Source organism: Lutzomyia longipalpis, chromosome 1, assembly GCF_024334085.1.
Source record: "Lutzomyia longipalpis isolate SR_M1_2022 chromosome 1, ASM2433408v1".
Lineage (NCBI taxonomy): Eukaryota > Metazoa > Arthropoda > Insecta > Diptera > Psychodidae > Lutzomyia > Lutzomyia longipalpis.
The window spans coordinates 49970874-49995650 of NC_074707.1; the positions used below are offsets into that span (position 1 = coordinate 49970874).

Here is a 24777-nt window from a genome sequence, read left to right on the forward strand (position 1 = left end):
GGAATTTTATTGGAAATTCATATGCAACTTTTAGCGTTTTATTTTCCCCAGTACAGACATTCTTGACATTTGACATTTGTATGACAGAAAACAAGTATGGCGGAAGGTAAAAATTATTTTTCTCATACAACAATTTCCCCCAAATTCCGCTAAAAGTGTGCGAAAAGTGTGAATTTTCCCCATTTTCCCGGTGAATTTCCAAGTGAGGGTGATGCAGATGAGATTGGTGTGGAATTTACGTGGTAATTGTCGTGGGAAATGGGTGAAAAGCGATGAAAATTGTGGGCTTTCCCAAACCCCCGCCAGTACACAAAAGTGGATCAATTGGATTAATTTCTTTCTTTCTGTGAGCCCTCAATGGGTGGTTTGGGGGTGCAAACAACCCCCACAAGGCAGCTAAAAACACTGAAGAATGCATTGAGGATGAAATTCCAGGGGAAATTCACTTTTTAACTGCATTGGGGTGAAAGAGAAAGTAACCCTTTTGGAGTTTTCTTTTTTTGAAGGGAGTTTTCCGGACAGATGGGGCTTCCAATTGGACTGACCAATTAGCTGGGATTATTTGCAAATTAGCCAGGAGAATGGGGTCATTTGCCCAGAACCCACAAATTCCATATTTATTGACACCCTTTGTTGACGCTAATGAGGAATTTTATGCGTTTATTGCTTTACGATGGGCCCTTCGGGGAAGACAAATTGCTTTGCGGTCAGGAAGCGTGTTGTCCCACCTTCTGTCCTTCACTCCACTGCTCAGCTCTCTCTGTGTGTGGTCAATCAATTCTACACGGAATTTATGTCCATTTTGCAGAACGTCCTGGAAACTGAAGAAAGTCCAGAAGAAGAGGAGAATGGCAAGTTCAGTAAAAAGCGCCGGTAGTGTATCCGCGAAGGGTGTACAGCTTCAGCGTCAAATTCACTGTCATTCCCAGCCACAGGATCAAGCCCCAACATGGGTGCGTCTCATAACACCGCCACAGGGAGACATTGCATACGTGAGGTAAGCCACACTTTTCATTTTCTTCACTTACGCAATCCCCAAGAGAATCCTCTGCTCTTGTCCCTTTAACAAGCAAAAGCGAAAGACATTTTCTCAGAAGAATGCGCCCCTTTCTACCTGCTGCTGAATGATTTACAGATGTTTCATTCCTTTGTTTGTGGGCCCCTCAAGGGAGCCGAGTTTAAGGCATAAATCTCACAAGGAAGTCAGCCAGCAGGGCCTCTTTTCTTTTCTTTTCTCTCTCTTGGCAAAAGGACCTTTTAATCTCTTACCCAAAAGTCGTCCAAAAGCGAGAGCTCAAAGACAAAAAAAAACTTTCAGATGAGGGTTGAAAGTTTTGGGATTTTCACTCAATTTATTTGTTGATTAATCAAAATTTGAAACAATACAGTGTGTTAAGAAGGAGGAGGTGAAGTTTAGCAAGAGGATTAGCAGCTTATAATTGGATTAGGGGACTTGAGAACATTTCCAATAAGTTGCTAATTTTGCTGGCAAAAAAAATTCTTAATTCTCATTGATTTTTAGTTTGAGGAAAATTCCAATAAGAATTTAGTATGAAAAAATGGCTTTTTAGTGAAGATTTAATTGATTTTAAAAGGTGCCTCAGTCAGGGGGTTTATGTAGTTTGGTTAATTTTCATTCTATATGTAGCACCCGACTCACTATCCAGGGAATATTAACCTAGCTCATAGAGTGAGTACCTTTAGATTGGCGGTAACTGTAACGACTGCCCTTCCCTCGGCAACGGCTTATGCCCCCAGGTTACAAACCCTCAAATAGGTGAGAGAGAGTACGAGAATCCTCAAGAGAATATAGGAGAGCACTGAGAGAGTAATTATATGAGAGTAGTAAAGAGGGGATGATGAGAGTAGTGTTAGTCGGAGCTCAGCCTTGTGCGGGTATGGCTGCGCAGTGAAAGTGCTCTGTAGGTTTTAGTTGAGGACTACGAGGGTGGAGGTTACTGGGGGAGATGACCAAAGCCCTGTGGCGCCCCCTATTCAGGGCGCCACATATAGGAGAAACTGGGGAAATATGAACCATACAAGAGGCAATGAAAAATTCATTAACAATTGAGATTGAAGAAAACATTGACTGAAGGACCTACAAAATAGGAAAAATCTTTAAAAGTAGAAAAATTTATTTATTTTTTCTTTAAAAGAAATAGTTCGGTTTTTCATTGCTTTCGGCATTTTTCAGTGCTTTATAAAGAACTTAATTCCTTAACTGATAAGCTCTGAAAACTAACCTGAAACGCTTAAAATAAAATAATAATCTTTGTGAAAGGAAATCATTTTAAATAAGCAGAAAAGCCTTAAATTCCTGATGTGTTAGGCCTCCCAGGCTAGGTTTTTGATCCAAATGAGGCCTATCCTATGCATGGTTAAGGATGTTAGGTCCTTTTGCAACTGAATTTAAAAAAAAAACTACACTTATCTTATTTTTTTTCCAATCATACATAATTTCATTTTCTTTAAAGAGTTTCTTTTTCTTAAAAACTAAAAATCACAAAAAAGGTAAATTTACCTTCAAAAATATTTTTCTTATTCATAAAATAATTTTGAACACCTTGATTGACACCTATTGTTAAATATTTTTAAAATAAAATGAAATTTAGAGGTCTGATAAAAATTTTTTCTTTTCTATTTTTGATAGATTTTTTTTAGGTTAAAAATTAAAATTTATTTTGATTAAATGAGTATACATATTAAGTTAAATGTCTATCCCGTAGGTGACTGTATGTGCAAAATAAATTGTTTATACAGTATTTATCTATTTTTAATAACTTAAAAAGTTTTCTAATTTTTTGATAGATCAAGTTTTTAAATCGTTCTATTGTCGTTCTAGAAAAGAAAAATAAAGAAAACATTCAGAAAGATCTTTGAAGAGTTCTAGAAATGTAATTAAAAAAAAATCAAAATCTTAGGTATAAGATTTTTCCCAGAATACCAAAAATCTTAGGATTTGCGAAGGAATGAAAAGATTTAAATCAGTCAGAATCTTCCATTGAATTCCCCCAAAGTATCTTAATCAAAGGTGGGAATTAAGTCTTATACGTTGGTGTTGTTGTTGTTGCGTTTGCAGCCCCAGCGGGGAGACCCTGAAATCCCTTGAGCAAGTTAAGGAGTACCTCTTGCGTCCGGGAACGTGCAAATGTGGCCTTCCGTGCCCACTGCGTCCGGATTTGTACTTCAACTTTGATCCGAAATCTCAGTGTCACGCCGAGGCTGTGCCCCGAATTCCGGGGGCATGCCTCCACACGGCGCGTCTGCGTCAGGAGGTTGATGTGAAGAGTGAGGATGGCAGGTATCATCCGCACAATCAGCAGCATCAACCACAGTCAGGTGGTCAAGCCTTTGGTGATGGTAAATTGTCCAATTTAACCTTGTCACGAGCACCACCGTGGAGGAAGAATGCTGGACAGCAGGAATTTGAGCGTGTACCGCCGCTACATCCGCGTGATCCACCGTGGCAGGAGGAGAAGAGGCTACAGCAGCAGCGGACACGGAGTACAATTGCGAAGAAAAGGCCGAATTTTAAGGATGATCCAACGGGGTATTTGGACCATCAGACGGCCATTCTGCACAGTTCCATCCTCAATGTGCACAGCCCTGAGCTTGGGGGGCAATTCGATGGGGGGCAGCAGACGGAGGATGCGCCGCCGGGGAGTGAGACACAGAGTGGGCAGCAGATTAAAGTTCGCAACAGTGGGGGGACTGTTCAGATTGTTCGGCAGCAAGTGGCGCCGCATGTAATTCAGGGGGTGTACAACACAACTCCTCCGGGGGCAACGTTGGGGGATGGGCAGGTGGTGACGATTCAGCAATCAGGGCAAACAGTGACGCATCTGCCCAATGGAATGGTGCAGATTCATCATCAGAATGCATCGAGTGCAAAGGGCGGCGGCACCATTGTGCGGAAGGAGACGCTGATTTGTGCTGCAAGTCAAGAGAGCCCCGTGTCGTCAAGTACAGCGTTCTATGGGGGTGCTGATGGGGCATCCCCATCGGCGGAGATTCGTCAACCCGTTCAGGGGGGTATGATAACAACGAGTAATGATTTACCGAGTAGTTCATCGCCGGAATTGTATCCGAGGGCCGTTGGCACGGGGCATACGGTGTCAAAGAACACCATAACGTCGGTTTTAGCGGGGAAGGCGGCAACGACAACGTGTACGAGTCAAGTGGGACGAATAGAGGGGACTGGGTCGCAATTTATGAGTACAGCTCCCGGGCAAAATCTCCAGGCGACACAGAGCTATGCTGGGGGGCAAATTCAAACAAATCAACTCATTATGACGTCTTCGGGGCAATTTTTGGTGATGCCAGCTGCCAGTCAGACGCAACAGGGTGCAACTAAGGTTTCCTCTGCTGCGGGGCAGATGATTAATCCGGGGAATACATTGGTGATAAATAATCCGCAAATAGGGCAGCAAATTGTCAATGGGAGCATCCTTTCGGGGAATATTGAGATTGTCAATGGGCTGACGGAGCAGACGGTGAGTCAACAAACAGCCCGGACGAGTGGGAATGTTGTCATCCAGGGAGGGCAGAATCTCATCCCAGCTGGGCAGAATATTATTTCAAATGCGGGGAATTCCTTTATTGTTAACTCCGGCACTGCTGGGCAGGTACAATCGGTGATTCTCAATAATTCCAACATGCTCCCCACGGGGGCAATGTCTCCGGCAGCTGGGAAGGTCATACAGAGTGGTGGGAGTGTTAATCAGTTGATAAATAATGGGACAATGGTCCTAAATACACTCCCGAGTGGATTTGTTGTTCAGCAGCCAACGGGGAATTTTGCAACGTCCACCGTGGCACTGCATGATGGGGGTTTGATGGATTTGCAACAACGGACGGTGTTGTTGTCGCCGTCGGATGCAAAGCAGCAGCGCAAAGTGAAGAAGAGGAAGAATATGAATAGCCCACAGAATGTTTCACCGCAAATTTCCCCGCAGCTACAGATGGCACCACATTACACGGCTACAGCTGCTGCCGCCCAGGCGCCCTATCAAATCGGGGGCCAACTGTCTCAGTTGACAATTGTCCCAGCCGGCAAGGGCGCCACGACGTCCACAGCGGCGCCACAGCAGCAAATAATTGTCCATCAGAATGGGCAGACAATCCTGCAGCCGGTGAATCTCATTGGGCAGCAATTACTCGTCCCGGCGGGTCTTGTGGTGACACCAGCACCCACGGAAACCCTCCTGCAGATCCAGAATGTCCCGCAGAATCTCCTAACGCAACCGCAGCAGATGGTTTTGCGTGCCCCAAGTCCGCAAACGGCAAAAACAGCCTTCCTCAGCCCTAATTCCTCGCAACAGTTCATTGTTTCCGGCAATGGGCAAGTGAGTCCGCTGGGGCAGATCTACAGTACCCCCGGGGGAGGGACAGTGGGCCTAATGGTGCCCCAAACAAGTCAGCAGCAGAATCAAACATTTGTGCAGCAAAATACAACAATTGTGCAGCAACAGACAACACTCCTCGGGGCGCAGCAGCAGCAGCAGCAGCAAAAGCAACAACAACAACCGATGGAGTTGGAAGAGCAGCATCAAACAATCCATCAGGGAACATCATCACCTCCCGATACAACAACATACAGCCCCCAGAGCCCAGATCGTCCAGCAAGTGAGAGGAGTGTTGATAGCGATAGCAACATGGTGAGTTTTTCTATTTCTTTTTATTTTTTTCTTCAATTTTTAATTCAAAGTTTTGAAGAAGTCGAAGAAGATGATTTGCTTGAAAAATCTCCTCTGAGATAAATATTTTTCACGTTGGACGCGAAAGGGTTAATCATCAATCTTTGTCATTTTATTGGCAACCATATTTGCATTTAATTGTACTTTTTTTTGCTTATAAATTACCTACATTAACGTTGGGGACATTTGCAAATTGAAAAAATGATTAAAATTATAATGAATCGTGAGATGAATAATGTGATGCAGTGTGGCTCATTCGTAATGCATCATTTGCAGGGAGATTTTTTTGTTTGTTTGATATTTATTGAAAGAAATTGAGTTTTACGAATTTTTCATTCGACTTGTTTTCAATACTATTAAGAAAATATCGATTTTTCCTAAAAAAAAAAGTTGTTTTTTTGGATCAATTTGATCGATTTAATTTATTTTTTATGAGATTTTGATAGAAAATGAACTAAATTAATTCTAATTGACTTTCCAGCAAGTTTTAAGTGCTTAATTCTTCACAAACTGTGAGAATTTTCATAAAAAAGACGTTAAAATTGTAAAAACAAAGTTTAAATAGAAACTGAGAAAGAAATTTAAGGTAAAAATCATTAAAATTATGTTCTAAAAAACAGACTTATTCAAAACTCTAAACCCTACGATCTACTGAAGTCAATTTTAAGATGTGATATTTTATTAATTTTAATACGCCTATTGTTAGTTTTTTCTAAGCTTTCTCGTGTGTCTGACGTACGATTGATATCGATTAAAAACACAAATATTTTAACAGATTTTTTATTTAAATAATGATGAAAATAATAAGAAAGAATGAAGAGAATGTTTTTAACGAAGGAAATTAATTGAAAATATAATTATCAAGAAATTTAAATTAATTCTAAATAATTTCCAGTCTTAAAATTAGCTAAACTAGAAAGAACGTTTCACTGGAAGGGTTAGAATTTCTTTATTGTTCAGATATGGAAAATTTGAAGCAGGAGTATATCAAAAACATCTTATGAAGACATTTGTAAAACGACCCAAAAAAGAAAAAAATTACGTTCTGTAAGTTTTGTACAATTCTATAAGAAGTTGCAAAAAAGATTTTTTTTTAGAAGGACACAGCAGGATTTGAACCCATGAACCTTGAGTTCTCTCTAAGAAATTACTCGTGTTTTAAGTGAACCGAATTAACCAACTGCACCAATTTATTTTCTAAAATCAGGAAAACATTTCAAATAATTTTAAAAACATTTCGTTTTTTGCTTTCAAAATGAGACACACTGCATTAATTCTCAATAATAATATCTTATCAAATATTATCTAAAGAGCTTTTCTGGGTTAATTTTTTTTGGCAGAAAAAATCGTTAAATATTTTTCTTCTTGGCTTTTCCTCTGTATAGGTGCAGTGTGTGTCGAGTTCTGAACCGGACTCGGTGATATCGCCAATGGCAGTTGAGGGTAGTATGGAGGGGCCCCCAATGGGACATCATCATCATCATCATCAACAGCAGGAGTTCGAGGCGAGACTCAGAAGTACTATTTTTAATGGTTGAAATAGCGCATGGGGAGTCTCCCTTTCCTTGCGACAATTTATTTATTTTTTGAATATTTATTTTTCAAATTTTTCCTTTGAAATTTTCAATTTTTGCCGAAAGATTTTTTTCTGTGTGTAAATATTTGGGGAGGGAAATGAGATAAAAGAGTGGAGAGAGAGAGAGCGTTCTTGGAGATCTTGATGGGATTCTTTTTAGGTGGGCAGCAACTTGTTCAGCAGCACCAGAATGTCTTTAAGCCGTCTGATGCGAAGGTACGACGCCTCCAAGGGGCATCCATTGGCATCCCCGTCTATAGGAATCCATCCAAGATGAAGTTGAGTGATTTAAATGGTGAGTTTTTGGCTTCTTTTTTTTCTCTGCATTCGAGAGCTTTATCTTATTTAATTCTTCTAGGTCCTCCCCAGTAATAAATTGTTGGGCTTGCAGAAGAAGGAAAACTTTATTTATATATATTTGATATTAATGAATCTTTGATAAAATTTGCAAGATTTAAAAAAGAAAGAAAGAAAATATTAGGCTAAAGCATTTTTTTCTTTGTAATATAGTGTACAAAAGTTTTTTTTTTATTAAATTAGTTTAACATATTTTTTTCTTTAAAGAAACAAAAAAAAAAGAATAAGCCAGATGATAATTTTTTTAAAAATGTTTTACATATCTTTTTTTTAATGAGGATAATTAGTTTTTTTAGAATGTAATTTAATGCACAAGTTTTTTTTTAAGTATGATTAAAGTATTGTTGTAATTGTAAAGAAAAAAAAATAATTTTTCGCTTTTAAAACAAATCACAGCGATATAAAAAAAAGCAAAGCAAAACCCTCAAAAAATGGAAAATTTGTAGCCTTTTTTTGACTCCCAGTAGGACGTAATTTATATATAAAGAAATAAAGAAAGAAAAAGAATAAACTTTCTATTTTATTTTTGTTTGTTTTTTTCAATATATAATTATAAAAAAAAAGAAGAGAAAAAATGAAAACTAAGCGATAGGTTGTACAAATTATTTGATATGAAAAAAATGCTGAAGATTCTTTTCTATAAAAAAAAAACTAAATAGAAGCACGCATAACGACAATAACACAGAAAATCAAAAAAAAAAGAAACGTTCAAAAAAATAAAGAAATGAGATTAAAAAAAAAAGAAACGAAATAAGAAAACCAAAGAAGTTCTTGCAGAGAAGGAAGAAAAAAATGCCACACAGTGAGGAGTTTTGTTGCATCACATTTTTCATCGTCTTTTTCTTACAAAAAAAAATGCTTGCAAAAAATTTTTAATACATTACTAAAAAAAGTCAATCATAACGCGTCCAGTTATAAGAGTTGGTGTCCCACAACGTGTAGAAGTTTGTTTATGCGTTGTAATGCGATTTGTGAGCAGATTAGTAGACAACTTTAATTTTTTTGTAAAATTCAACAATTTGATGGATAAAAATGGTCATATCTCTGGTTCTATAAGACCTACAGAAATTTCTTGACTAGTTTTGGAAAGGTATTAAAACAGGCTATAAATTAACATAAATTTCAATAATTTTCAAGGTCACCTCCAGAACACAAAATGGCGGATTTTTGTTCTACCAAAACAGTTTTTTACACTTTTTGTCCTCAAGGAATGGTCTTAGAGGTTTCTGATGTTCTAGAAAGTTGTAGAGTTTTGCAAAACCTTTAATTTGATACAAAGATGAGTACAATCGGTCAAGCCGTTCAGGAGATATGGTTCTTAGAACTTTTCAAATTCAAGAATTTTTCAAATGGCTATATCTTCTAAACGGTGACATAGATTTTCTTCATTTTCGGACTGGTGAAAGATATTAAGTCAGGCTACAACATATTAAAATTTAAAGGAAATCGATAATGGGGATTCGGAGATATTGCCCCTTAAAGTTAGGCAATTTTTGTTTTTGATTTTAGCGCCTCTTGCGGACATTTTTGGAACTCGGAATGTTCTAGACAGTTGTAGGGCTTCTTGAAACCTTTCATTTGAACCTAAGTTGGTCAAAATCGGTCAAGCCGTTCTCGAGTTATATTGAAAAAACACTTTTTGCTTTAGGCCGCCATATTTGCTAAACGGCTAGACCGATTTTCAAGTATGAATTATCGATGAAAACATCTCACTGAGCTCTACAACATACTAAACTTTCAGACCTCTAGCTATAAGGGAAGTGGTTGACGGTAGTTCAAAATGGCGGACGGCGGCCATCTTGGATTTTGAAAATGCAAAAAAATGAAATTTTACACCCACATTTCTATAGAAAACTTCAAACCCGAAGTCTCTATCTGTTATTGTTCTCGAGCTATAAAGCAAAGTTTGGGCGACCGGCCGGCAGGACGGCCGGCAGGCCGGCCGGAACAAAATTTTTCCACCACCATTTTCATAATGTGGGATGTCTAAAACGTGCTCATACCAAGTTTGAGCCCGATCTGAGGTGGTCGGTTTTTCCGACGATTACAATACTTGGTGTTGGCCACGAAGTGGAACACCAACTAATTTAGACGCGATTAGAGCTACAGATAAAACAAATATAGAAAATATGTTACACACTTGCCATAAATTAATAAAGAAAAAAAAGAGAAAATAAAATTAGTTTACAAAGTGAATGGGAAAGTCTTTTTAATTTTGTTGGTTTTAATTAACATTAAATTCTCGAAATTCTCTCGTGTTTTAGTTGATTTCAGTGAATTTTTAATCTGCTGGAAGATTAACAAATATTTAACATTTCTTCAGGAAGAACGGAGAAGAAAACTAAGGAAAGACCTAAAAAGCAGGTAAGTCTTTTAATAAAATTTCATTGAAAATGAAAAAACAATTTCAAGTTAATTAATTTCAGGAAAATTTAATAAAATATCAAAAATTCGAAACAAATTCAGTAGGTGAACACAAGAAACTCTAAAATCGTTCTGAAAGTTTCGTTGAATATTTTAAATCCGGAAATACGTATACCTTGTTCTGTGGCAGACAATGAATCAGAAAGATCCGAAGAATCTGAAAAATGAACCGGAAAAAATCTCGTGAAACGGAACAAAGAAAACTTTGAAATGTTTCGTAAAACGAAACGATCTAACTTTCATGGTTATCGAGGAACCGGAAAAAGAAATTGCTGCACCTCAAAAAAGTAAAATTAATTTAGGAAACAGAATAAGTTTTAATGTAGTTCCCATAAAAAGAAATGATTCCGAAAATAGTTTCTTTTGACAAAACAACTCTAAACTTGAGAAAGACAAGTAAATAAAACAAATAAATCTAAAAGTTTTAGACATAAAAAAGCGCCTAATTAAGTCTATCTTTGTTTTACAAAGATAGGTTTAATTTTTCTACGTCTTTCTAATTAGTTTTTTTTTTTATTTTTTCAATTTCTTTTAATTTTTTTCTAGTTTCTCATGTTTCACAGACTAATAAAAAATTAATATTTTTTTTTTAAATTGGATAAAATGTTTCAGATATTTCTTCAAATATCAGATTGCGTCTATCGCCGTCTTACCTCAACTTACCTCCCCCGGAAAACGGCAAAAATTCACAAACTTTCCCAAAAGAAATTGATTAAAAAAACATCCGAAGATTTTAATAGAAAATATTCTTCTTTATTTCTCAATTTTTTCTCCATATTTCATTTTATTCTACATTTTACAAAATCCGATTTTTTTTTTAAATATTCCATCAGGATAGAGCTTCAAAACTAAAAAAAAACACTCATAAAACTAAAAGAAAAAAAATTCCTTCATCAAATATTTTTATTTTATTTTAAATCCTTTTTTTCTTCACAAAAAAAAACTAAAACTTCTTCGGAGAAAATCAACCAAGAGACAATTAAATTATCATCGTTTCTTCTTTGCTTAACCGTAACTATTTTTTCTATCGATATTTTCGTGATTTATTTAGAGATTAAAAAAAATGAATAAAATTGTAAGAGGAGAGGGGGTATGTGTGGTTAGGTGGAGGGGTAAGGGGGTGGGCGTAGGAGAGAAAAATTAAATGAAAAGTGCACCTTAATCTATATTTTTTTCTTTATCTTCATTTCTTTTTATATAATTGCAACAATATTGAGAATTTTTTTCTCTTAATTTACTTTTTCTTCTTCCTTTTTTATTTAATATTTTAAAAATTATACAATAAAATTTATTTTATCTTTTTCTCTAAAAAAAAGATCCTATTTCTGTCTTCTTCTTTTTTTTCTTTTCCTTTTCCCCCAAAAAGTCTCCTGATTAGAGAAAATTTCACAAAAAATAGCAACAAATAATTTAATTTAAAAGATTTTTTTTGGGAATTCTACTTTTTTCTACATTTCTTTTTTTTTGTAATCCTCAGAAAGGATTTGCGAGGGAGGGATGGTGTAGAGGAGAAAGAAATGCTAAAGTTGCAACTGAAAGAAAAACTTTCTTCATTTTTTTTTTTTGGTTGCTTTCACCGCAGCAATTTTGGAGGAATCCGCACACCTTTTTTTAGATTTTCTTCTTCTTACATAGTTTTCTGGTCAGAAGCAACAGTGAAAATCACTTTTCATCATTCTTGTCAGCATCGCCGTAGAATTTTGGCTACAGGACAATGAGAGAAAAGAGGAAAAAAAAGGTGAGAAAAATCATTCTAGCGGAACGCTTCGTCGTTTTTTCCCATCATTTGTCAACTATTCGCTCTGGCTGTTTGACATTTTCTTCCCACGCCAAATGCGGGCAGACAATGCCAAGCACGAGGCAAATGGGAGGGAGAGGGAGGCAGAGAAGCAGCGCGGAAGGGACATTACACTCACCTCATCGTGCGTCTCCTTCTGCTCCTCATCATCATCAGAATCATCCTCAGCGGAGCTATCTTGGGTATTGTTGTTGGACTTGGCATTCGGGGCGGAGTTGGTGGCTGAATTTGGGGCCACAACCGTATTCTTCCTCTGCTCCGTCTTTGCATTACTTAGTGAGTCATAGCAATCGAGGCACACGCGCACCGGCTTTGAGCTCTGATGCGCCAACAGGAATTTCTTCGATGAACACGGGCCACACACCACAGCCCCACAATTCCTGCAGTGGTGCTGTAATAAAGGGAGACAAAGAAATTAAATAATTAAAAAAAAAATAATAAAGAGAAATTTTTATTTAATTAAAAAGGAGTTTATTCATTTTTGTGTATATGATTCATGACTTTGCTGTAAAACTTATGCTTCTGTGCTTCACGCAGCTGACAAAATTGGCCATTTAACAGGCAAAATAAATTCTATCTTTCGCCACATAATTCGAAAATCGTTTAAAAAACTCCTTTTTAAAAAAAGGAGTTTTCACTTTTGTGCAATCCTATAACTTTGCCGTAAAACATATGCTCCCAAGCTTTTATCAATGATTTTGTTTAGGTTTTTTTTCTTCTCTTTTTAACCCTTTCACGTGTAAATGAAACATAGAAGCTTTAATCAAGAGCATTAAATGAATAAATAGAGAGGTGAATAGATCGAAGTTATAGATGGAAAATCATTGATCGAAGCAATAAAGCATATGCTTACATTTAGAAGGCAAATAAAAGCTACAATGGGGGCGTGGTCTTCTGCATTTCCTTTTTCAAAGAATTTATTTTTCAAAAACGAAAATAATAATCGTTATTGATCATTTAATGAGATTTCAAGATAAATAAAACTTTTTGATTGAAAATTGACTCAAAAAAAGTTCTTAATGATCCTTGAGTATCCATAGGCTCCAATAGAATAACGTGGTAAACGCCTTATGACTTCCTTACGGTGTTTACCACGTTATTTTACTGAAGCCATTAATTTATCCATCCCTTAATTTTGTTTTAAAGATTTTTTAAGGCACTTTCATTCCATTCTACCTTATTTCTTTTAAACAACTTAGATTGTACAAAGATTCTACGGATTAATCAATACTCAAATAATCACAATATGGGACGGAACATACATATATCTACAAGAGTCATCAAAACTTCTGGTTCAAATAGGCCAGAAATTAATTCATACAAAAACTAAGAAATTTTAACAAACCGATGGTCGTATGTACAAGCAATGGATATATAGTACAGGTATTTGAATTCTTTAATTCTTTCCACCGAGAACCAATGACGCCTAGGCCACTGGCCAAATAATGTATAAACCCTGTGGCTCAGAATTTTTTTCAGGCCAGGTGATGTATTCGTTTTTGATAATTTTAATTTCATGACGTGCAGAACCAATTTATACAAAACACCAATAAGAAATAGACTTCAACAATTGATAGACTTAAAGGCCAAAAATTTAACATCAAAGCAGCAAGTGGTCGTATAAAACTATTTAAGTACTTTGCTTAAAAAGAAGAGTCATCTATATTTTACAAATATGATTCATCTCCCGGTCCAAAGAAATAATTTGTTGTTAAAAGAATGTAAAAGCAAGAAAAGAGATTTGTCTAAAGTTCAGTCCAGAAATAAAATTTGTAACCTTCAATTTCAATTTAAATATTAAGAAAAAAAATCCCAGAATTTCCCTTCAGTCTTTAAAGTTATTTCCTCGCCTTCATGAATCAATTACCGTCTAGTTTGTCTCCGTGAATTTTTGATATTTCATGGGAATTATCTGGCATCAACGGCGCGTCATTCGAACAGGAGAGATTACTTAAATTTTATTAATTTCTCATTAAAGATATTTTTAGCTAACCAGCATTGATAAAATTCAAATAATAGACCATCCTGGATTGATTCAGATCTTAGACAGAGGATTTCGAGACGTGAAAAGATAATTAATTGTTGCCAGGATATCGGATCTATGTATATCCTCGCCTGGCCTAAGTGTTATGAACCAAACTCCCACGATAAGAGGAAGAAATATGGTTCATAACACTTGGACCAGGCGACAACCATCATTGCCTAATAGAGCATTATCAATTATTGACAAATCTGGAGGCAAATTCTCTTGGGATTGTGCTCCATGATCAGATGGATCATGGAAGCAGTAAGTGACCGTATCAAACGATATAAATACTTTGCTGATAAAATGGCTATTCACCATACAAAAATCATCCAAACTTTAGATTCAAAAGATTACGTACACAATACAAAGAAAACTCCTTAAGCAAAACAAACTTAAAGAAGTCTCTTCTAGCAATGATATCCTTACAATGGCCAAAAATTATGTATTACCTATCGCTTGGTTTGAATGTTGGACATTTAGAGGCTTTAGAGATGTAGAAAGACAATTGAAAAAAAATATCCACCTCATTGACGATAAAAGTGATACAAATCGAAAAATTTATGTCAGATAGGTCATTGAGAGAACTAATGGTTGCAACTAGCTAATATTCAAATACCTAGTACCTCGCTATTTATATGTAAAAATCATCTAACTTCTTATTCAAAAAGTATACCAATTTCATATAGGTACAAAAAAACTGTAAAATACACTATTCAGGTTTTTGATTTTTTTTTCTCACTCAAATTATGCCATGACCACGATTGAAATTATGGAAACCAGATGGTTCAGATATAAATTCAATAGGCAGCGAGACGTTTTTGTACTTGATAGAGGTTTCAGGGACTTAACAAAATAGCGCAATTGAAAGAAGCAGCAAACGAATCAGTTAAGATTGGTCTGATGGGTCATAGAGGCAGCAAACGGTCGTATTAAGCGATACAAATACTTTGCTAACAAAAGAACAACAATTAAAGCTTAACCATACTTCAGCGTCAAAAGGGGACCGTGTTATTTGAGTAAGTGTCATTTGAGTAAGTTAAGAAATTCGTGTCGTTTGAGTAAGTAAGGGTCATAAGGGATTAAGCAGGTATATGGCTATTTTTCATGCGTGTCTTTTGGGTAACTATACACAGGTAAGGAAGACCGGGCTTAAAAAAGTGTCTGAGAAATTTTCCAAATGCCAATTTCTACTAACTTTCAATTTGGAAGAAGCCTGCGAATAGTGAAATGCACAGCCTGAAATCACAGCGTTAGGGAAATGGTTTTCCACTGCATTCATGGCGGCCCTTTCAAAATCCATTTTGATGAAAAGGGGATTCCAATCAGGACACCATTCCAAGATGGTCTTGAAGAGGATGCTGTAAGTCGATTCCGTCTTATCCGGTAAAAGAGCGTATACCGCTGGGTGTACATCATTTTCACATCTTGTGCTCATGTTGTCTGCATGAATGGTATATAATTGGTGAAATTGCATGGCACAACTGCGGAACGTCCCATTGAGCAACAAATTCATAGCCTTTTTCCCGGAGAGGTGCATGTTCCTGATTAAAAATTTGTGGTACCGGGACAGAGATTTCATTTTTCACTCTTTCTTTGCATATTTGCCGCGCTTTTCTTACTTCGCCATCCGCTACATTGGGTGTACACGTGTGATCCTTGATGCGGAGAATGTTATAGTCAAGATCTGTTGTTGCACTTCCTCGACATTTTTCCTTGTTTTGCTTCAAACATAGCCATCCAATTGTCTTCTTATAGTGTCTATGGAGACGGTATTGGTGTCCATCAACTAGTAGACACGGTTTTCCTTTAGTAGTACACGAAATTTCGACGGATGAAGACATTATCGAATGAATTTCTGCGAGATACTGGATACAGAAGTAACTGATTGGAATAAATTTTGCCCAACTAAACTGTATATATTGCGAATAAAAGATATGATTGCACATTTAAATTTGCACTTCAGTTCGAAATAATATTGACAAAAAAATCACAAAAAATAGGAAGCTGTTGAATTTACCCGTAATCCATATCTTGTGACTCATATTATCAAACACTTCTTGGTGTTTGCGCAATGTGGGTATATGAAAATCATGAAAAAAGTGTATGAAATAAATGACGCTAAAATGTAAAATATAATTTTTTTTTCAAGATAGAAATGCATTCGTAAGTATATTCACATTTTTTCTGATTCTTCCAAATTGAAAGTTAGTAGAAATTGGCATTTGGAAAATTTCTCAGACACTTTTTTAAGCCCGGTCTTCCTTACCTGTGTATAGTTACCCAAAAGACACGCATGAAAAATAGCCATATACCTGCTTAATCCCTTATGACCCTTACTTACTCAAACGACACGAATTTCTTAACTTACTCAAATGACACTTACTCAAATAACACGGTCCCGTCAAAAGACGTTGTTCGTTGTTTTTTCTCACTTGCTCTTTGTCAAAATGTATCGCGCTGTCATTGTCACACAAGAAAGGCGGTTATATAACATAGAAACCGTGTTTCTTGTTTGACAGTGACAGCGCAATACAATTTGACAAGGAGCAAGTGAGAAAAAACAACGAACAGCGTCTTTTGACGCTGTTGCTTGGTTAGGCCTTTAATGAAAGGGTTCCATTACGGCTATGAAAATGTTTTTTTGGGGAAACTCGGAAAAGCAGCAAAAAGATGGCAATTAAATATATTGTCAAAACGACGCTAGTGAACAGAATAAGTGGTGCTTGTGTTTCTGGATGCTTTTCCGAGTTTCCCCAAAGAACAACAATTAACCAAAAAAAAAAACTTCTCGTCGACTCTACGTTTAGTCTTAATTTTAATAAATAGGCATCTAGCTTAACATTTTTGAAGAACTCTTCCGCTTGAAAAATCTTCTGTCGTTTTATTTTCTTTCTTTCTTAATTGTTTTGTATATATATTTTTTTTGAATAAGTTTTTTCTTCTCTTTTCTCTTTTTTTCTCACCTGCCACACACATGTAAGAGGACATGACCCTATTTTGTTTATTTTTTTTTTAAATAAATTTTTATTATTAATTATTTTTATGATTAAAAATGAAAAAAAAACCTTTTTTAAATATTGTTTGGAAGTTTCATGTAGGTACCGAATTCTGCCTAAAACCATACAATTTCAAAAAAAGCTTTGAAAGTTTCTATTGCACTTTTTTTTAATTTAAAAATTCATTTTTTTCTAAAATGGGTAACCCTAGGAAGATTCTAAGTAGAACCGAACGCAAAAGTAGCTTTGTTTATAACGTTGAAAAAAATTCTTTAAAGTTGTTAAAATTTAGAATCAAACGGTGCGATACAAAGGCAAGTACGTAATAAAAATCGAAATCATAAATAAGTGTAACAACAAAAACAATAAGACTCAAAATGGATTTTCCTACTGTAGAACTTTCCATTAAAATTAGAATTAAAAAAAAATAAGCTGAATTTTCCTACAGCTTTGAAGAATAATTCGTGGACTAAATTGTAAAAATGGTGTTCCTAACACGGTAGCATCCATTTTTACAATTTAGCCCTCGAAATGTTTTTATAATTTTCTTTTAAACATTAAAGAAAATCAATAAAACGAATTCATTATAATGATAAGAAAGGATCAAAGTAAATTCCCTAAATAGATTACAATTAGCGCTTATTAAAAATTCTTTCTTTTTATCAATAAATCAGCTGAATAAACAGAAAACAATTTAGAGAAAGAAATTGTTTGATTAATGAGAAAAACTCTTTAATAAAATTTCTTTTTTTTAGTTCTTTTAATTGTTTTAATTTTATTTTCTATTCCATGACGCTACGTAAGCCATTGTTTCATCTTCTTCACACTTTCCAATTAAGTTAAAAGACAAAGAAGCAGGTTAAGAATGGCGAAGAAACAAAATGAATCTGCAGTTTTGCACGTTAAACTAAATAGTATAAATTAGGGGTTCTATTGTTCAATTCTTTCCCTCATTTAATTGAAATTTAAACTTAATTATTTACCTAATTTTAGCATTTAATCAAATTTTAACAATTTCATTGAAAAACTTTCCTAATTAATTTTCAAACGAATGAAAAAAATTCTCAGAAATCTTCTCTTAAACATCAAGTGATAAGAAGAAACAATTTTTTTTAAAGGAAACTCACCCTTCGCACGAGCATCGTAAATTGCGTCTTCTTGCAGTGCATACATATCTGCGCCTCATTGTCCGGCACCCAGACGGCAGCATGATTCACCACGGGCTTTTTGCCACCTGCAAAAGAGCAGCAACAACATTAAAAATCTCTCCCCCATTCAATTGATATGGTTCGTTGCACTAAATACAAAAAAAAACTAAAGGTTGGTACTCACTTTTACGAAGAAGATCGTCGATGCATTTATTTATGTGTGCCATCCATTCTTGCTTCTCCGTGCTCGTAGCCGCATACACGGCAAATGATTTTGTTGTGGTCCTAATTAGCCATCCATTTTGATATTCTGCACAGTGTTGAAAGAGAAGAAATTAATTTTTCAATTTACTTTTCTGCAATCATTTCTCTCCACATTAGATTGCAATCTCAGACAATAAAAAAAAATGTTTTGTACGTGTGGCTCTCCTTGGAGGTCACACAATCAGTAAAGTTAGTCAGTAAAGTAGCCAAGAGAGCCTGTTGTGGCGTAAAGAAAATCTATCTCTCTCTCCTCCAGAGCAGAATGAGGAAATGAATCATTATTAAACACTATCACACAGTCTCTTTATCTCACTCTCAAGTCCGCAATCTCAGTGAGGAATGATTTTTTTCTTCTTTTTAGTTTTTGTGCACTTGAAAAGCTCTCTCAGGCACGAGGAAGATAGCGCGCGCAAACGGACAAAATGCAAAAATAGCTCTTTTATTATTTCTCTCATGCTAAATAATGTGAAGTAGTAGAGGAAATATATTTATGTCTTGGGGAAGCAATTAAGGAAATTCTCTATTTACCTCCTCCCTCATCTTCCATACAGAACAAAATCATAATATTTCATCGATGATGAATTGAGTTGAGTATGAGAGAAATTTGCATAATTTTCATTAAAAATTCAGCTAAATTTGTGATATTTTTTTCACTTAAAAGAAGAGCTATTGTGTGGAAAATCTATTGCAGCAACAATGACAATTTAGTATGATTATTAAGATTAAGATTAAGATTTAATTCGTGATTTTTCTGGTCTAATTTTGAGTTTAAATTTAGCCTATAAATTGGAATTTTTAATGTTAATAATCTTTGTTACAATAAATTCGTTTCAATTTTATTTTTTGAACATTTTTATTAATTTGTTGCTAAAATGCTTCTCGAATTCATTGAAATATCTCTCATTTATATTTTTGGACCTGATGAAGGGGTCATATCATCTTCGAAGTGTCATTGACAAAGCAAAAAATATCGAAAGAAAATTCTTTGTATCTTAGCTTTAAGTTATAATAAAATTTACTAAAAATATTATGCGAAAGGAATTTTTTCCTTTATTTTTGTAAAAATTTAATAAAAAAGAAAGTTTTTAGAATTGGATTCTTTTTGTGGCGTAGACAGAGCTTAATTAAATAAGAATTGTCGTCTGTTAGATCGTAGATTATAATTTCTAAGTCAATTAAAAAAAAATTGAAAATTTCTTTAAATTTTTTTTTGCAAAAATGATTTTAATAATTTTTTTTTTGAATATAAGACTAAAATAAAACCCTCAATTAGCACAGAGTAAATAATCAATGGGATAGAAGTAAACTAATCTTAATAAAAGGATCAGACGTTGAAATTAAAAAACCCGGAAATGGTTGGTATTCGAACCAAGGCTAATATGGTTGAAAATAAGCCTCTCTAACCATTACGCAAAAAATCTATCTTTCAAAGAAATTCCTTTAAAAAATTATCATAAATTTCTTACAAATAGTTTATTTTATTCTTAATTTTAATTGTTATTTTAAGAACTTAGTTTTGGTGTTAAAAATAAAATACGTCTGATGATAAAAATAATCAGAATTAATTGTGAATAAAAGAAAACTATTTAAAACACGCTGAATATGATTATTTTGGAAGAATTTACTACTTGTCGTAAAAATTCTTTTAATTGATTAAGAAAACGGAAAATACGTAAATTTCTTATGACACTTCGAGAGCCAAGAATTCCTTTATCATCAGGCCCACAATGATAAATTTTATGACATCTGTTATAGTAAGAACTTCAGGATTATTTATTAAGAATATTGTTCTAAAATCTGCTTCAATTCAACGTGCGTTTAACATAAGAAAACCTTTAAGAATTATCTTAAAGTCAGGTAATTTATAGTAGACAATCCGCTCAACTCTACCTATCAATTCTCTACACTGACCTAATAATTCCCAATCTCTTGGAAACTGCTCAAGTTATTCAAGTAATTAACTTTTCTCAAGATTCCCAGACTTTTCTTCTTTTCCTGGGATCTCATGATTAAGAATTTCTCAATTTGTTTTATTTTCTTTAGAATTTTGATTGATTAAACTTTATTTTTACGAGCCTCTTTTGCCGCATTAACGAGGTATAATGACGAGGTAGTATTCATAGAAAAAAAAAAGTACTGATAGCGCGATAAGAGAAAGAGTTCATCGACTCACGTGCATTGTCTTCGAGTCCCTGAAGTTGCACCTCCTCAAGGGGGATGATGTGCTGTTTGTTGTACTTTTTCTTCCCGATCACAATGTTCCCGTAGACGAGGATGTCATTGAAGAGGAAGAATTGCCGCGACTTGGCGCGTTTGCGGCACATCTTCGTGAGCACTCCTTCGCCAACCAGGACACGTCCCGGGAGCGCCAGTGGCTGCCCTGAGCTCCCAAAACAACTCTCCACCATGGCTATTCGCCTGGCGTTTGCCTCGCTATTCACTGTGAATTTGCAAGAGAGACAAAAAAGCACGTTAATTCAATTACTTTTCTCTCTTTCCCTGCCTCACTTTTCTTCTTCTTCAGGTACGTAGCGTACACGGAACTTTCTCCCGCAATGTTTGGGGGCTTTGTACACGCACACACACGACAGCATCCGTGCGTGCAACAGAGAAAATTGACGAAAGAAGAGTGGAAAAGTGGTGAGCCTTGTGCTCTTCCGCATATGAGGATTCGCATTGCGATAGACTTTTTTTTTTATTATTAGTCAGAGAGAACGTGAGAAGTCTGACTCTGGAGGGTGATTCATCCATCCACCACATAGCAAATTCTTTTATCAAAACTCATTTTAGCGTATCGCTCGTTGCCTCTCCCGCCCCTCGACGGTGCCACGATGTCTTTTCATCGGATCCTGCCACTGTGGTGCCCTCCTAGTGCCCTTCCGGACCCACCAACGGGTTACTTTCACATTCCCGGACAATCAGACACCGTGACGGGGCAGCAAATGCGGGTTTCTGGCACAAATTCCACCCACCAAATGACCACCTGTGCCTGCCTATTGTTTTGCAGTGTTACTCTGCAGAAGAATCACCGCGTTTCACCCCTCCGCACGCCTCCAGAATAAATAAATTTATGACCCTGCCCGCGACGACGACACTGCGGGTATGGGAGAGGCACAAACTTCCGCAATTTTCACCCATTTCCATTCAACTTTTGCACAATTTTCCACCACACACCACTTTTCCATTTCCTCCCACACAATTTCCATTCACTTTTTGGGAAATTCCAACACTATTTCTTATGGAAAATAGAGATTTTACGAATGATGAGAAAAATTCCTACCTAATCTGTCGACCATGTTGTTTTTATTAACCCTTATGCGACAAATGGATCTTCATTGCATTCTGACACTTTGTTACAAAAAATGTTTAAATCATATGATATTAATTTTAACGAATGAAGAAATAAATAAATAAATAATAACACAGAGATCTGATACAAGAGGTGTCACACATTTGAATTAATAATTTCAATTTGAGAAATCAAAGAAACTCTGTGGTCATGGAAGGGTTAAAAGCGCCATCTGTGAAGAATGCGCGGGAACAAAAAGTGTCGGAATTCATGAAAAGCGCCAGATTAGGCGCCGCAGCTAAATTATCGGCGCATGAATATTTCTTTCAATTTTCCGCACTCTGTTCAGGGAAAATTAATTTTCACAAAAGATAAAAATATAGAAGTATTTCCAGCAGTGAAAATACCTCACGGAAAATAAAATTAATCTATAGAAAATGATTCGAAAGTTTAATTTCTCGCTCTTGAAGGGAGCCGCAGAATAATCTTTGGCGCAATTTACAAAGAGAGATGCAAAATGTAATTTTATGTACGCGAGAAAGAGACAAAAGAAATTTTGAAATAAGAATAGAAAAATAACCGATTTTAATAAGTAAAAAAATCTTTTAGAAAGAGAATTCTTTCTTTTAAGAATTTTGAGATGATTTTTCTTTGCAAAATAACTGCTTGTTTGATTTAGATTTAATGTTGAAAGAAGATGAAATAAATAAGTTTAATTAAAATTAGTTTAAGTACAACGAATTAAACGTTAAAAAAAATAAAAAGACAAAATCTCGGGGGTAAAGTTTTTATTTCTGACGATTTTTTCACTACATTAAATACTTACGGGGCGATAGGAATTACAATAAATAAATAATATTTACGATGAGGAAGAAATGTGGGTTAAAATGGCGAAAAGTCCATCATGGCGGCATGGCGTCCTTTTTTGAACATTACACAAAAGAAAAAATTACAACCATTTCCGGGGAATTTTGCTCCTCACCGGATGAAACTACCAATTTGCATGGGTGGGAGGTTATTTACACGTGTACTCCTCTATCACTTTCACGCACACGTCGCACTTTACGTGGCAACACCATTGGAATTTGCAGTTGCAGCGCTCACGCACGACAATCTTCTTGGTGTTGTAGCCTCTTCCGCAGCATAGGATTGAGCAGCTATCCAGGCCCGCTGAAGTTTTGTTGCAAACACGACCGTGTGTTCCTGTAAAAAATAAATTGAAATTTTCTTTTTGATTTTTTGAATTTTCCAGGAAGTTTAGAGAGTTTTAATCGGGGTAAAATGAGTCAATTCATCATTAATTTTCCTTTCTGTTGTAGGTTATTTTTTTCTCTTGTTAGGCATCAAGCATATGCTGCAAACAATATTTTTTTCTCTTTCATTGAAAACATTGAAAATGGAAAATATGTTTAAACTGTTCATGATAGCTACAGGATTTCCTATTCAGCAATTTTTCATTGATGCTTTTCATCAATATAATTGTTTCAGCAATAAAATGAATAAACTCCTTTCTTGGACACATCCGGGGTAAATTAATTCAAACTAAAGAGCAGTTAAAGTTCAAAATTAATTAAATTAAAATTTTTCCTTCATCCAAAATGCTCATAAATAAAGTGAGAAAATATTATTTTGCAATAAATTCTCACACAGAGCTTATATAGAGAGCTCTTCACAGATGAGATCCACCCATTGGCAATTTTCCGATGAAATATTGTATTAATTTGTAATTGAAATCTCGGTTTATGCTAAAATGTAGTATGTAGTTTAACACCACACTCACCTTGCCACTGGAGTTGCTTGCTGGTGCGACACCAATCGGGGCTCTCATCCAGGTAGACGAGATCAAGTGCCGTGGGGACTTTGAAGCGCGAATCATGAACCTGGAGGCGTCCTCGTTTGTTCATCTTCACCCTCGTTGCCTCATCGTATTTCTCTCTGAGGTAATTCCCTGTGGGCGACAACATTTCCCATTTGGAGCGATTTAGTTAAGAGATTGATAAATTCCGTGCCCAGTAATTACCGATTTCGCGCATTGAGGACAATTGCTGCCAGCACGTGATGAGACTACAGCTCCCGGAAACCCCGTGACATTTGCATGTGATGCGCGACTTCTTGATGACGGCCTTATAATGATGAAAATGGGATGCAGCACCAAAAGCCCATGCAGAGTAAAAGAGCATGTTAAACAAGGTTTATAGTACGACAGAGAATTAATTAAGATTTCATCTATTGCGCGCTTCTTATGCAATTTATTGGCAAAATCCAGAGGGGAATTTAATCGATATTTCAGCTTAGAAGACACACCGGAGGAGAGAGATTTAAAACATCTCCCAACCATCGCGCTATGGGAGTTAATTGAACTTTTATTATGCACCTCTTCAATCTCATCTCGCAAAATGAATTATGGGCTGATCTGTTGGTGAGATGAACGCACGCGGGATGCTTTCAATACTTTTTTATTTATTTATTTATTTATTCTCAACGTACTCCATCGATGTGAGATGGTGACGAAAAGTGTGGGAATCAATTAATTGCATTGAGGATGCACGAAAGGATTTTTTTTGCAATAAAGAATTGTTTAGAAAAAAATCCTTTTTTTAATTGAAAATGATTTAAGAGCTTAAAGAGTTTAAAAAAAACCTTTCTTATTTTATTTTTGAGCACAAATGAAGGTCCAAAAGCCAGCCAAAAGACTATAAAAATCTTTACGAAAATTCTAATAAAATATTTTTAATTAATAAAAATTTTATTGAGATGAAGAGATGCAAATAATGATTCTTGGGAAAACAAGGAATACAATAAATGAAGAAAAAATGAAAGGACACTCACTTTTCTCTCTAATAAAGGATGATTCAATAGAAACTTAAGGATTTTTTGGAGCGACATTTGAGTAAATTTTCAAACAAATAATTTAAAAAAATTTCTTATCATCTCATTAAAAGAAAAAAAAATAATTTTTAAATTATTCAAAAATATTCGTAGACTTTCCTCAATTTACTGAACTATCCTTTTAGTTTACTGTACTCACCCTACGTCCCACTTCATTGTTATGAAGATTCATCAAACTCCTGGCCTTAAGGTTCGTCCCAGACAATTTAATACGACTAAGAGATCCCTTTTGTCGGCGATTTTGTGCGAAAATTGCTCGATTTTCCAAATTGAAGATTTTCGAATTAAATATTTCTCGATTTATTTTCTCCTGC

The 24777-nt window shown here is 35.5% G+C and overlaps 3 protein-coding genes across 7 annotated transcripts in view; 1 reads left to right on the forward strand and 2 right to left on the reverse strand.

The window, feature by feature from the left end:
• Positions 1 to 70: 70 nt before the first annotated feature.
• LOC129788146 (uncharacterized) lies at positions 71 to 9825 on the forward strand. The gene is made up of 6 exons (XM_055824173.1): positions 71 to 106; positions 809 to 997; positions 3080 to 5657; positions 7082 to 7214; positions 7433 to 7567; positions 7631 to 9825. Exons 1-6 carry the CDS (start codon positions 81 to 83, stop codon positions 7642 to 7644), a joined length of 3075 nt encoding a protein of 1024 aa, XP_055680148.1. The 5' UTR covers positions 71 to 80; the 3' UTR covers positions 7645 to 9825.
• Positions 9826 to 10938: 1113 nt separating this feature from the next.
• Positions 10939 to 21787, reverse strand: LOC129788148 (pleckstrin homology domain-containing family F member 1 homolog). 3 transcript variants are annotated; one of them, XM_055824178.1, is made up of 6 exons: positions 21566 to 21787; positions 20459 to 20725; positions 18206 to 18331; positions 18001 to 18107; positions 11970 to 12242; positions 10939 to 11757 (listed from the first exon to the last, which is right to left on the reverse strand). In XM_055824178.1, the coding sequence occupies exons 1-6, from the start codon at positions 21579 to 21581 to the stop codon at positions 11716 to 11718; spliced, it is 831 nt and encodes a 276-aa protein (XP_055680153.1). In that variant the 5' UTR covers positions 21582 to 21787; the 3' UTR covers positions 10939 to 11715. The 3 variants fall into 3 exon arrangements, with proteins under 3 accessions (XP_055680153.1, XP_055680152.1, XP_055680154.1); XM_055824177.1 differs by having other exon boundaries at positions 20794 to 21584; XM_055824179.1 differs by lacking the exon at positions 21566 to 21787 and adding an exon at positions 21420 to 21438.
• A 562-nt stretch (positions 21788 to 22349) lies between these two features.
• The window catches only part of LOC129788147 (protein Wnt-5), a 28768-nt gene continuing 26340 nt past the window's right edge, over positions 22350 to 24777 (reverse strand). For all 3 annotated transcript variants that reach the window (XM_055824175.1, XM_055824176.1, XM_055824174.1), the window contains exons 7-10: positions 24603 to 24773; positions 23595 to 23697; positions 23355 to 23522; positions 22350 to 22777 (exon numbers count right to left, since the gene is read on the reverse strand). In XM_055824175.1, coding sequence (XP_055680150.1) covers positions 22590 to 22777; positions 23355 to 23522; positions 23595 to 23697; positions 24603 to 24773 — 630 coding nt within the window. In that variant the 3' untranslated portion in view covers positions 22350 to 22589. The remainder of the gene's footprint in view (positions 22778 to 23354; positions 23523 to 23594; positions 23698 to 24602; positions 24774 to 24777) is intronic.

Bases quoted from the DNA above. Each gene is read 5' to 3' on its own strand.
- LOC129788148 (XM_055824177.1), bottom strand. From the start codon at position 20,962: ATGCGAATCCTCATATGCGGAAGAGCACAAGGCTCACCACTTTTCCAC. The intron at 20,726-20,793 runs GTGAGGCAGGGA...GCAAATTCACAG, and splicing joins GTACCTGAAGAAGAAGAAAA to TGAATAGCGAGGCAAACGCC. The intron at 11,758-11,969 runs GTGAGTGTAATG...ATTGTCCTGTAG, and splicing joins AGAAGGAGACGCACGATGAG to CCAAAATTCTACGGCGATGC.
- LOC129788146 (XM_055824173.1), top strand. From the start codon at position 81: ATGACAGAAAACAAGTATGGCGGAAG. The intron at 107-808 runs GTAAAAATTATT...TCCATTTTGCAG, and splicing joins GAAAACAAGTATGGCGGAAG to AACGTCCTGGAAACTGAAGA. The intron at 5,658-7,081 runs GTGAGTTTTTCT...TCCTCTGTATAG, and splicing joins TTGATAGCGATAGCAACATG to GTGCAGTGTGTGTCGAGTTC.